The sequence below is a fragment of the Stegastes partitus genome, unplaced genomic scaffold (genome assembly GCF_000690725.1).
Source record: "Stegastes partitus isolate 25-593 unplaced genomic scaffold, Stegastes_partitus-1.0.2 Scaffold63, whole genome shotgun sequence".
In the NCBI taxonomy this organism is placed as follows: domain Eukaryota; kingdom Metazoa; phylum Chordata; class Actinopteri; family Pomacentridae; genus Stegastes; species Stegastes partitus.
Window position 1 is genome coordinate 36775 of NW_007577794.1, and position 12013 is coordinate 48787.

At 44.5% G+C, this 12013-nt stretch overlaps 2 protein-coding genes across 2 annotated transcripts; one reads left to right on the plus strand and one right to left on the minus strand.

Annotated features, from left to right (window-relative positions):
* Positions 1-4366: 4366 nt before the first annotated feature.
* On the plus strand, positions 4367-8923 carry LOC103353158 (OCIA domain-containing protein 1). The gene is made up of 8 exons (XM_008275979.1): positions 4367-4550; positions 4754-4838; positions 4943-4996; positions 5098-5145; positions 7000-7129; positions 7215-7387; positions 8155-8316; positions 8439-8923. Exons 1-8 carry the CDS (start codon positions 4497-4499, stop codon positions 8474-8476), a joined length of 744 nt encoding a protein of 247 aa, XP_008274201.1. The 5' UTR covers positions 4367-4496; the 3' UTR covers positions 8477-8923.
* A 350-nt stretch (positions 8924-9273) lies between these two features.
* Positions 9274-10820, minus strand: rhbdd2 (rhomboid domain containing 2). Its single transcript, XM_008275980.1, has one exon. It carries the CDS (start codon positions 10557-10559, stop codon positions 9606-9608), a length of 954 nt encoding a protein of 317 aa, XP_008274202.1. The 5' UTR covers positions 10560-10820; the 3' UTR covers positions 9274-9605.
* Positions 10821-12013: the final 1193 nt, after the last annotated feature.

Consider the following 12013-nt stretch of genomic DNA (forward strand, 5'->3'; position numbering starts at 1 on the left):
TTGTCCGACGGAGCGCAGCGGAGGGTGCTGCTGCGGCGCATGGCAGGTCGGAGTGAATCTGAGAGCAATCCCACCCAGTCTGACTGCGTCTGTGCCTCCCAGCCTCCGTGCATGCCCCGCACGGCTCCAGGCGGCCGGCTACACAGGTCCCGTCACTGCCCGACATTGTGTTATTGTCCGACGGAGCGCAGCGGAGCGCTCCGTTGCCACAAGTCGCAGGTCGGACCGACTCTGAGGGCATGTCCACGCAGCAGGGCTTCCCCGTCCCTCCCAGCGACCCTGCCAACCCGGTGCGGCCCTAGGCGGCCGGCTGGTCAGGTCCTTGTCATGTCCAGCAGTTGTGTTTTTTTTTTGGTCGACGGAGTTCAGCGTAGCTCAGCAGGTCGGAGTGAAATTGAGAGCATTTCCAGGCAGCCGGACTGCCTCCGTGCCTCCACGCGTCTCTGCATACCACTCGCGACCCAGGCGGCCTTCTGGTCAGGTACTGTCAGTGGCCCGCCGTTGATTTGTGACCTAACGGAGCGCCGCTGCGGCACGCAGCAGGTCGGAGTGAAACTGACGGCATGTCCAAGCAGCCCGACTTCCTCCGTGCCTCCCGGTGTCCCTGCATACACCGCAGTGCCCCAGGAGGCCGGCTAGACATGTCCTGTCAGGGCCCGCCATTGTGTTATTTTCCGACGGAGCGCAACGGAGCGCGCCGTTGCCGCGCATAGCAGGTCGGACCGACTCTGACAGCATTTCTACGCAGCAGGGCTGCCTCCGTGCCTCCCAGCGTACCTGTCTGACCCTCGCGACCCCAGACGGCTGGCTAGTCAAGTCCTGGCAGTGCCCGCCACTGTGTGTTGTTACGACGGAGCACAGCGGAGCGCAGAGGAGCGCGCCGAGGAGGCGCACAGCAGGTCAGAGTGAAAGTTAGGCCAAATCCACGCAGTCAGACTGCCTTTGTGCCTCCCCGCGTTCCTGCCTGCTCCGCGCGGACCCAGGCGGCCGTCTGGTCAGGTACTGTCAGGGCCCGCCGTTGATTTGTGATCTAACGGAACACAAAGGAGCGCGCCGTAGCTGCGCGCAGCAGGTCGGAGTGTAACTGAGAGCATTTCCACGCAGCCCGACTGCCCCCGTGCCTCCCGGTGTACCTGCATGTCCCGCACGGCCCCAGGCGGCCCGCTAAACAGGTCCTGTCTGGGCCCGCCATTGTGTCATTGTCCGATGGAGCGCAGTGGAGCGCGCCGGTGCCACATGTAGAGCGTCGGACCGACTCTGAGAGCATTTCCACGCAGCAGGGCTGCCTACGTGCCTCCCAGCAGACCTGTCTTTCCTTCGGGACCCCAGACGGCTGGCTAGTCCAGTCCTGTCAGTGCCCCGCCACTGTGTGTTGTTAAGACGGAGCAAAGCGGAGCGCAGAGGAGCGCGCCGAGGCAGCGCACAGCAGGTCGGAGTGAATGTGAGGCCAAATCCACGCAGCCAGACTACCTCTGTGCTTCCCCGCGTTCCTGCCTTGTCCGCGCGGACCCAGGTGGCCGTCTGGTCAGGTACTGTCAGCCCCGCCATTGAGTTGTGATCTAACGAAGCGCAGCGGAGCTCGCCGCTGCGGCGCGCAGCAGGTCGGAGTGAATCTGAGAGCATTTCCAGGCAGCCCTAGTGCCTCTGTGCCTCCGTGCCTCCCTGCCTGTCCCGTGAGGCCCCAGGCGGCCGGCTGGTCAGGTCCTGACAGTACGGGACCAGACGGCCACCTGGGGCCGCGCGGAGCAGGCAGGAACGTGGGGAGGCACAGAGGCAGTCTGGCTGCGTGGATATAGCCTCACTTTTACTCCGACATGCTGTGCGCTGCCTCGGCGCGCTCCTCTGCGCTCTGCTGTGCTCCGTCGTATCAACACACAGTGGCGGGCCCTGACAGGACTTGACTAGCCAGCCATCTGGGGTCGCGAGGGGCAGACAGGTACGCTGGGAGGCACGGAGGCAGCCCTGCTGCGTGGAAAAGCTCTCAGAGTCGGTCCAACAGCTCGCTCCGCTGCGCTCCGTCGGACAATAACACAATGGCGGGCCCTGACGGGAGCTGTCTAGCCGGCCGCCTGGGGCCGTGAAGGGCATGCAGGGCCACCGGGAGGCACGGAGGCAGTCGGGCTGCGTGGAAATGCTCTCAGATTCACTCCGACCTACTCTGACACTAATCTGAAGTCAGTGGGTCACATGACCTAGAGGCTATTGAAGAATTTTCCAAATTTATGAGTATAATAATTCATAAAAAATATTACAAAGGCTAAAATTGAAAACAAATTGGTGTGTCTCATCTGTCCAGTGCAGTCGAATATGTCCACACTGGTTTTTAGTCACGAGGTCACAAAATAGAAAATTTATTAGTTTTTATTTTTCAAGAGTTCTTAGTTCAGAAATTCCTTGACGGTCCCTAAGTGAAATGTCTCTGGTTGGGTGCAGTCGAGAGGAGCGAGCCGAAGTCTGAGTCCGTAAATCGAATCAACTGTGAGCAAGACGCCGCTGACTACGCGGAACGCGAATGTCAGTGGGGCATCGCTCAGGGCTGCCATATTTTGCCAGCTGCTACTGCAACGGCCAAATGCCAGTTCACAACCAGAGCACAGGAGTCCTCCACCGCCGAGACCAACGTGAAACCTTGTCACGTTATAATGAGATAAATACGTATCTCGTTTTAACGTGAACGTATCTCGTTATATGAGACAAAAACGTATGTCATTGTAACGTGATAAGTTAGTTTGTTGTTAAAACGTGATATGTCGTTATAACGAGAAACTTCCCGCTATAACGAAAAACGGATCTGTCTTTTTTTGTTTTTTAGGAGTGGCAGTTTAGCGCTTCCATAAGTAACAGATTTGCTTTCAGATATTAAATGTTTGCACATTTTCATTATTCATTAAACATTGTGAACCACCAACTTCAGCTACTGAAGCCTTCTTTGACCAAAGTCAGTACAAAAACAAACTGTGGCACTGCTCCGAGGTACAGTGAGGTGAATTTAAAGTCTACAGGTGTAAGGACTGAATTTAATACTGACCTTTATCATAGTAAGACCTGTTCGGATTGTTATGCAATGAATGAATGAATGAATGAATGAATGAATAAATAAATAAATAAATAATATTATAACATGTATTAGAGACATACAGGGTCTCTGATACATGTCGTTTTGCTTGTCTAGAAATGCATTCTGGGAACTTTGCTTATATGCCAGTTTTGTTTCTTCATTTATTGAGTTTAACAAACTCTCAGCTGTTAATTCAACACACAGTTTTAAGTCGAAATACCTCAAGATATAAGAAGTGATTATTTCAGATCTGAAAAATTAAACAAGACTTTTGAAAGTCAATTAACTACAAATGAACAAAACTCATATATTTACATTAGGTCAACTAGAAAAGACAAGATGATTTGATTAAATTTCTTTATGATGTTTTACAGTGTAGATACATAAATCAAGTAATAACTACATTAGTCAGAATAATATAATAAATGTGTGCAATATTTTGTGATTTGTGACACCATAATAATTATACAGCGTCATAATGTTGTATAGTATAAAATGATGTTACACATATTACAGCTGATTACTATCACTAATTTTGTCAGTTTATAGCAGAAGTGTCAAATCCGGCCTACCAGAGGGTCCAATCTGGCCTGCAGACTTTCCAAAGTGTAAAAATTACAGAGACAGTGTGGTGTGTCAGTTCAGGTGGTCAGAATTACTATACAGGTGTGGAAATGAATGTATATTTGGAATAATTCCAATCTTAAAAAGTTGTTTTGGTCATAAGGTAAAATATTATGTTGTTAAGTTCCAGATATCTTTGACTAAATGTTTTGTGCCTTTGCAGATACTTTGGGATCTATAAGTTGTAATGCACATGTGTAAATGATAAACTGAGGGATAATATTGTTGAAATTGCACTTATTGTTCTTAAGAAATTTCAGGTTCATAATGTTTTGTTTTCAAAAAAAAAAAAAAGATGAGGACATTTTCAGAATGCAATTGTACATTTTATTGGACTAACAAATGGAACATTTTTGAGTTGTCGTTATTTGTAGGTTATTATGCTATTATTTTACTGGTCCGGCTCACTTGAGGTCAAACAAGGTTGAATGTGCCTCCTGAACTAAAACGAGTTTCACCCGAATGCTAGACCACTAGAGGGAGTTAGTTGGGTTTATTTTTTTAATACCTTCACAAATTCACAGCAATTTCCAACTTTTTTTTTCTCCACTATGTAAGCGGCAAAATAATATTAATAAAATCATTTGCCTGCGATAATTTTTTTAAAAATATAACCGAGCAGCAATAATGAAAGCCAAATTTTTCTCTCTTATTTTAAGGTACGTACAACTTTTTTTTAACTTCCGGGTTATGTCAGTGCTAGACGAAGCAATGACATTGTACCAAACACTAAAGAAATCAGTCTGGCGAGTGGCTCACACGTTCTTAATTTACATGCCTTGAAGACTCCGTAAGTTTGGGCATTTCAGTGAATATGTCGTCCACCACTACAGGTTTCACGGACGAACAGCAGCGAAGAGGAGCGCAGGTAAAACACGTCGCTTTTTCTGAGATGCTAACGTGTTAGCTAGCGTTAGCAAACAGTCTCATTCAGAAACCACGCGCTCTGTTGTCCGCTGTTTTAATCTTATTACTTTCAAGGTGGCACTGTCTGTGTGAGTCGTTAAAATGTCCAGTGCCAGTTCGCCAAGGGAATTGACTTTAAAGCATGGTTTGTGTGTTAACCTACAGTCACCTCTGAGCCTGGACTACATCCCCACAGATGAGGAGAGGAAAGTGATGAGAGAGTGCAACCAGGATAGCCTTGTTTACAGGTGTAAGTTTCTGTCTTGCACATACAACTCAGCTTGATGTTTAAGGTTAAATCCAAAACTAAAGGGTGGAAAGATTCAGTGTGATGTCCATGTGCTTCCTTCATAGCTATGCCCTTCGCTTTGGTCAGCATGGCTGTCACTCAAGCCCTAGTTGTCAGAGGTAACACTATACTCAATGTAGAGGAATGAACAAGTATGCAAATGCATGAACAGAGCTAAATATTGAACTTCAAACTGACAAAGATCTGTTGCAATTTGTAGGGGTCCTGTCTGCATCTCCAAGGTTTGGATCTCTACCCAAAGTGGCCTGTAAGTTCATGAACTCTGGGAAATAACACACACAGTTACCTCATAATAATAGATAGACAAAATATTGGAAACACGTCACAACCTTTAAATGAACCCTTTATGAAGAAACAAAACCTCTCAATCCATTTCAGTAAATCTTTCACATTATAATCTCCATTAAAGTTGGATATAGTGCAGGACTATTATTATACAGCATTGGTTTGAACCAAGTGTACCCATTACGTTTTTTACGGAATAGCTGTGAATATACACTGCTCAGAAAAATAAAAGGAACACCTAAACAACACAATGTAACTTAAAGTCAATCACACTTGAAATCAACCTGTCTCATTGGGAAACAACACTTATTGTGAATCAGTTTCACCTGCTGCAAATGGAACAGACAACAAGTGGAAATGAGAGGCAATTAGCAGGACAACCCCTATAAAGGAGTGGTTCTGCAGGTGGTGACCACAGACCATTTCTCTGTTCTCATCCTTACTGGCTGATGTTTTGGTCACTTTTGCATTTTGTCAGTGCTCTAACCCTAGGCGGTGTCTACAACTCACAGAAGTTGCTCAGGTAGTGCAGTCCATCCAGGATGGCACATCCATGCAAGCTGTGGGAAGAAGGTTTGCTGTGCCTCTCAGCACAGTGTCCAGAGCCTGGAGGAGATACCAGGAGACAGGCCAGTACACCAGTACATGTGGAGTGGGCCATAGGAGGGCAACAACCCAGCACCAGGGCCGCTACCTCCTCCTTTGTGCAAGGAGGAATAGGAGGAGCACTGCCAGAACCCTGCAGAATGACCTTCAGCAGGCCACTAATATGCATGTTTCTGCTCAATTTGTCAGAAACAGACTCCATGAGGGTTATATGAGGGCTCGATGTCCACAAGTGGGGCTTGTGCTTACAGCTCAATACCATGCAAGGTGATGGGGATTTGCCAGAGAACACCAAGATTGGCAGATGAGAGCAGGCTCACACTGAGCACAATTAACAGACATGACAGTCTGGAGACGCTGTGGAGAACATTCTGCTGCCTGCAGCATCCTCCAGCATGACTGGGTTTGGCGGTGGGTCAGTAATGGTGTGGGGAGGCATTTCTTTGGAGGGCTGCACAGCCCTCCATGGGCTAGCCAGAGGTACCCTGACTGCCATTAGGTACCGGGATGAGATCGTCAGACCCACTGTGAGACCAAATACTGGTGCAATGGGCCCTGGGTTCCTTCTGATGCATAACAATGCAAGGGCTCATGTGGCTGAAGTGTGTCAGCAGTTCCTGCATGATGAAGGCACTGATGCTATGGACTGGCCTGCCCGTTGCCCAGACCTGAATCCAATTGAGCACATCTGGGACATCATGTCTCGTTCCATCCACCAATGCCAGGTTGGACCATAGACTCTCCAGGAGTTGACTGATGCTTGAATCCAGGTCTGGGAGGAGAACCCTCAGGAGAGCATCCTGCCTCACCAGGATCATGCCCAGGTGTTGTAGGGAGGTCATACAGGCACGTGGAGGCTACACACATGACTGAGCCTCATTTTGACTTGTCTTGAGGAATTTCCACTGAAATTGGATCAGCCTGTAATGTGATATTCCAATTTTATTTTGAGTATGATTCCAAAGCCATCCTCCATAGGATAATAATTTTGATTTACATTGATCATTTTTGTTACTTTGTTCTCAATGCATTCCACTATGTAATGAATAAAGATTTTCAACTGGAATATTTCATTCATTGAGATCTAGGATGTGTTATTTTAGTGTTCCCTTTATTTTTTTGAGCAGTGTATGAATTCAGGATTGTTCATTTGGCTAAATCCTCTTTGTATTTCTTCTTGTAAATAATTCATTTGTGTTTGACCCCATAGTCGCTGGCTTCTGTGGCTACTTGGCAGGCAAAGTGTCGTACATGAAGACATGCCAGGAGAAGTTCATGAAACTGGACAACTCCCCTCTAGGAGAGATCCTCAGACAGAGGACAGTAGTACCTCCACAATAGTGCGTAACATACAGCATTTTCGATTACGTTCTCCTCTCAACTGACAGCAACAGTCCTTTGACCATTTTTTATTCTCCTTCCCAGTTCCACAGGTGCTCAGTCTGAGCTGAGTGACCCAGACACCCCGTCATTTGAGACCATGTTTCAGCCTGCAGAAGCCCCGAGCAACACGTCCACCCAAAGCAGAGATTATGGATATGGCTACAATCCAGAGCCACCTGCACAAATGGGCAGAGCAGATGACTTCAGTGCTCCAGGTAACATGCAGGGACACTGTATGAGCTACTCACAAAGACAACAGCTCTTGACCACTTACTCTAAACCAACTATAGGCCACTGACTACTGTGATTACTGTATTTGTTAAAGAGTCATATAGGTGATAGAAGCTGTAGTGACTTCCACAGTAGCTAGAGAGGCCGAGTATGGGTTCTGTCTAATTGTATGACGCGCTGTCGCTTCCTAAATAATGCACAAGTCTGATACGTTTCTCTCTCTTTATTAAACATGAATGGTGATTCACAGGCATTTCACAGTATGGTACACTTGTCAAAAAATAAAGACACTTTAGCGTAAGTCAATCAAGTGTGGCGGTCAACAAAAATTACGACTACCCAGCCTTCCTCTCTCTGGCAAAACAGCCAGAAGTTTCAAGTTTTAAAGTTTCAAGCCAGTAGCAATAGCCAATACTTTTCAACCCATGCTGAGCAGTAGTGATACTAGGAGCACAACCAGTTATGCTTTTGATAAACGGTTGTATAAAGTGACATACAATTGATCAGAAATTTTGTAATAAAAATCGAGTAAAGTTAACTAGGTGTCACTTTTTAAATATAGATGTGGAGATGCAAATAGTTTGAATCTTCTTTAAATTAACATAAGTTGCAAATTTATCAAAGAATTAGCTGTGTTCACTCTGATGGTGACAAATTGAGCTGATTTTAATCCTAACATTTCACCAAATCGTCCAGCAGAGATGAGCCTTTTTTTTTTTTTTGCCTCTTTCCTTTTCCATGCTGCCTTCAGCCCAGTCATATGTGGATGAGGAGGAGCCCAGGAAGAAAGGTATCCTCTATGAGGACCTGAGGCTCAAAAACAGAGAGAACTATGAGGTCATGCTCACTCAGAAGGCTGACACACCGCTCAAACCGCAGCCTGAAAGGGAGCAAGAGAGACCAAAGAAAATGGGTAAGCTCCTGCTGCAGATTTGCGTAACACATGGTGGTTATGGGGAAAAGTACAGAGGGGGATATTGAGATGATGTTAATCTGTTTAAAACTTTCTTCTTCTGTTTTTCTTTTATGTTGCAGTAAAGAAGAACATCTACGGAGATGCTTGGGAAGAATGAGTCCTCATTTGAACTGATGATGTAATTTGTACTGTGGCATCACAGATACGGCAGGAAACAGGCATCCAGTGACCACTTTCTCAGAAGCTGTTTGAGATTTTGATCAGTATATCTTTGCAAGTGTCAGTAAAACCAAATTGCTTGATGAGTAACGTCTCTGTGCTTTGACATTGACTTTATCCTCACTAGCACAAAATGAAAGTTACAAAAAACATTTAAGCTAGATTTTACTTCTGTTAAGTGCTCAACATGCGTGCATTTGAGTTTGCTGACCTGCAAGGCTGTATTCAAAATGTACGTCAACTGTCTTTTGTGTGCTACAATATTACCATGATGTAAATGCAACTAAATGACAGTATTCACTGTCTTGATGACAGCTGAGGTTGGCTTAGTTGTGGAAAAGAAACACATTTTGCCAGTCTGAAATAAAAGTTTGCTTTAAAGGTACATGTGTCAGTTAGATAGAAAACAGCCTGTTACAATGTAAAAATAACAGTTAAAATTCCCCAACCAATGTGAGAACATAAAATTCAGATCAGGATCCTTTATCTCCTTCAGGCAAATACCCAATAAGACCTAGTTTACTGTATACCGTCAGCATACCAACCTAGTTATATTCCTTTGACACCAAGCTCAGCCAAGAAAAGTATTGTAAACTGAAATAGTTGCAAGTGTTCGGTATATGTTCCTACTGCTGCTGCAGCCATACAAATACCTGAGTATATTTAGAAATTGTTGGTAAAAGAGGGTTTTAGTGTAACACAACAGCACAAAAAACACCAAATGCAGAGTCGCTGTTTTTTTTTGTTTTTTGTTTTTTTAATCTGTGGTCCTGCTCCAGGGCTGGATGTAGAACAGGATGTTTGCTGCCTTTCTGCACCACATGCAGCTTACTGTTCAAAGTATGAGTTTTTAAAGAGATTTACATGTTTAATAGCATTTTTTTTAAAATACTTTTTTAAATGTATAAAAGTCACCCATAATATTTAAACACTCAGAAAAATGTCATTACACATGCAGGCAGAGCTCACTGATGTGCATCAGTGAAAAATACAGTAGTACAGATAGAATAAGGCTTATCGTTATGGCTGGAATGTTGTGAAGAAGTCATATAAATAGCCACCACTTGTCAACCATGACTATGACCGTGATTGCAGCTGTGTCCGTGACTTAATCCAAAGCCATGTGCTGTGGCGTGTCCATGAAGATTCAGGGGAGGTGTGGGACTGGAGATAGCACCGGTTGACTGTGGCCAGCCTTCATACATCATGGCTGTGCTGTTGGCACTGTTAATGCTGGACAACGGGGCATAAGCCTGGACCGGGTAAGACCCAGGTGTGGGATTGATTTGTGGAAGCAGGGTCTTCCTCCTCTCCTCTGTGGAAGCAGGAACAAACGTAACACCCCTGATGCTCCTCAACAACCTGAAAGGCATCATCTTCTCCAGAAGTCCAGCCCTGGTCTCAGACATGTCCAAAAGAGAGAACCACCCTTTCCCATACAGCCACCCAATCAGGACGGCGATGACATTACAGGGCAGCACACAGTGAGGGATCAAGGCAGTGGTGATGATGAGGAACACCCAGGGGAGAGCCATGGTGGGGAAACTGACTCCACACAGAAAACCTTTGGTCATCTTTGTGTGCATGGTAGTGAGAGCCACACAGGCCAGAGTCACAGGAACCAGACCCTCGGTGTGACCCTGGATGCTCTCATCCTGCAGGAGGTCCAGGAAGCTGTAGAACAAACCTGTGAAGGAGGAGAGCAGCAAGAACAAGAACAGGAACCGGACCGTGCCGACGCCTTTCTCCAAACTACCACTGAGAAACACCAGGGCTCCAATGTTCAGGATGAGCTGAAGAAAGGTTCTGTGGTAAAAGGGATAAATAAAGAGCCTGTGGAGGTGTCCGTTTAGGAAAACACTTGCACCTACGCTGAAGGCGCCCTGGGTTAAACTGAAAAATGTCTGGATGCCGAATAAAGCACACGACAACAGAACCACCGTGAGAATCCCGCTAGTGAAAACAGGATCGACATCTCTGAAAACTTTGAAGATCATCTTAAAATGCTCGGTTACAGTCATCTTGCAAAACAGTTTATAGCATCCACGGAAAAGAAGCTAAAAGTTTACCGAGCTGGTTCATCTATCGCCACACCTCCTAAACTTAAAGAGGCGCCATTTCCGCACTGCTGTGACCGACGTGTAAACCTCTAAGGGTGAAGAAATAAACAGTTTACTGTCAGTACTTCGTAGGATTTTTAGTGGAAACACAATAAAACGACTGTTGTTGAATCGTTTTTTTCTAGCAGAGCCGGGAAGACCAACTTCCGCGTTCAGACACTGCCTCTTGTCGAACCTTTCAAAATAAGACATTTTGACGACTAATGGCACATTTTTGAAGGAAAATCATATATAAATGTGGTGCAAATAAAACTGTCAGCACGCGAGATGCATCATAGTCAGAAAATATAAAGGTATCCATTGTCTATAGGATTAAGAGAAGGACTAAATATACATTTGTCTTGCTTTGAATGATATTTCCTTTTCTTCTTCTTCCGTTTGATTAATTCAAAGCAAACAGTTGTACTGTTTTCTTTACTTCATGTATTTTATTTGCACAGATTTTCATGCGAAACATATAATGGTCTTATAGAATTATGTAGTGCAATAGTTAAACAAGCCAATAGTTTAAAAAGATTTTAAATTGGAGATTGTTAAAATGCTGCCAACATATAATCTATTTACATTGTGTCTACGAATTACAGTCCATTTACATTATGTAGTAAATTAACTTCTCTACTTCTACTTTTGGGAAGCTACAGGACTTGTGAAAATAATAATGTGTTTTACATGTAATTTCTGCATATATCTGAATATTTTCTTCATCACTCAGATACACTCAGAAATTTGTTTACTGCAGCTAGATTTTGCCCACCAAACCAAAATAATATAATATATAAGCTTAAACTAGCTTTAAATGTCAGAACAAATGCACATTAATATGCAAACTATAATTAAAGTAGAATGTAAAAACACTATTAAATGTACAGGTGTAAAAACAAGAAGACAAAACAGAGCCTGGGGATAGCTTTAGTTCTACTGGGGGGAAAAATCTGGCCATATTTAATGTTTTTTTGTTTGTTTTCTCAGCAAAATCAAACACATCTTCCCTTTAAAAGAAAAGAGAGAGAGAAAAAGAAAAAAATCTGCATTTTACAAAACCATCACAGTTTATTGTAATGTAATGTAATTGGGTTCCTGTAAAAACAGCAACAAACAGGAAAGGAAGGAAGGAAGGAAGGAAGGAAGGAAGGAAGGAAGGAAGCCTAAACACATCCTGAGTGTACATATTCATGCAAAAACAATATAACAACATATGTGTAATTACTAACAAATGTACAGGTATACAAACAAGGAACATGTGTTGAGGTATCTTTCGGTTCAATAAGCAGGTTTATTATAAAATTGGTCAGTAAAATCCAACACATTTTCTCAAATGACAAGTTCTGTTTAAAAAAAAATGGAAAGAAAGAAAG

Excerpts from the sequence above, each read along its gene's own strand:
- rhbdd2 (XM_008275980.1), bottom strand. The coding sequence starts at position 10,559 with ATGACTGTAACCGAGCATTTTAAGATGATCTTCAAAGTTTTCAGAGAT.
- LOC103353158 (XM_008275979.1), top strand. The coding sequence starts at position 4,497 with ATGTCGTCCACCACTACAGGTTTCACGGACGAACAGCAGCGAAGAGGA. Across the intron at positions 4,551-4,753 it reads AGCAGCGAAGAGGAGCGCAG|TCACCTCTGAGCCTGGACTA; the intron begins GTAAAACACGTC and ends GTTAACCTACAG. Across the intron at positions 7,388-8,154 it reads AGATGACTTCAGTGCTCCAG|CCCAGTCATATGTGGATGAG; the intron begins GTAACATGCAGG and ends TGCTGCCTTCAG.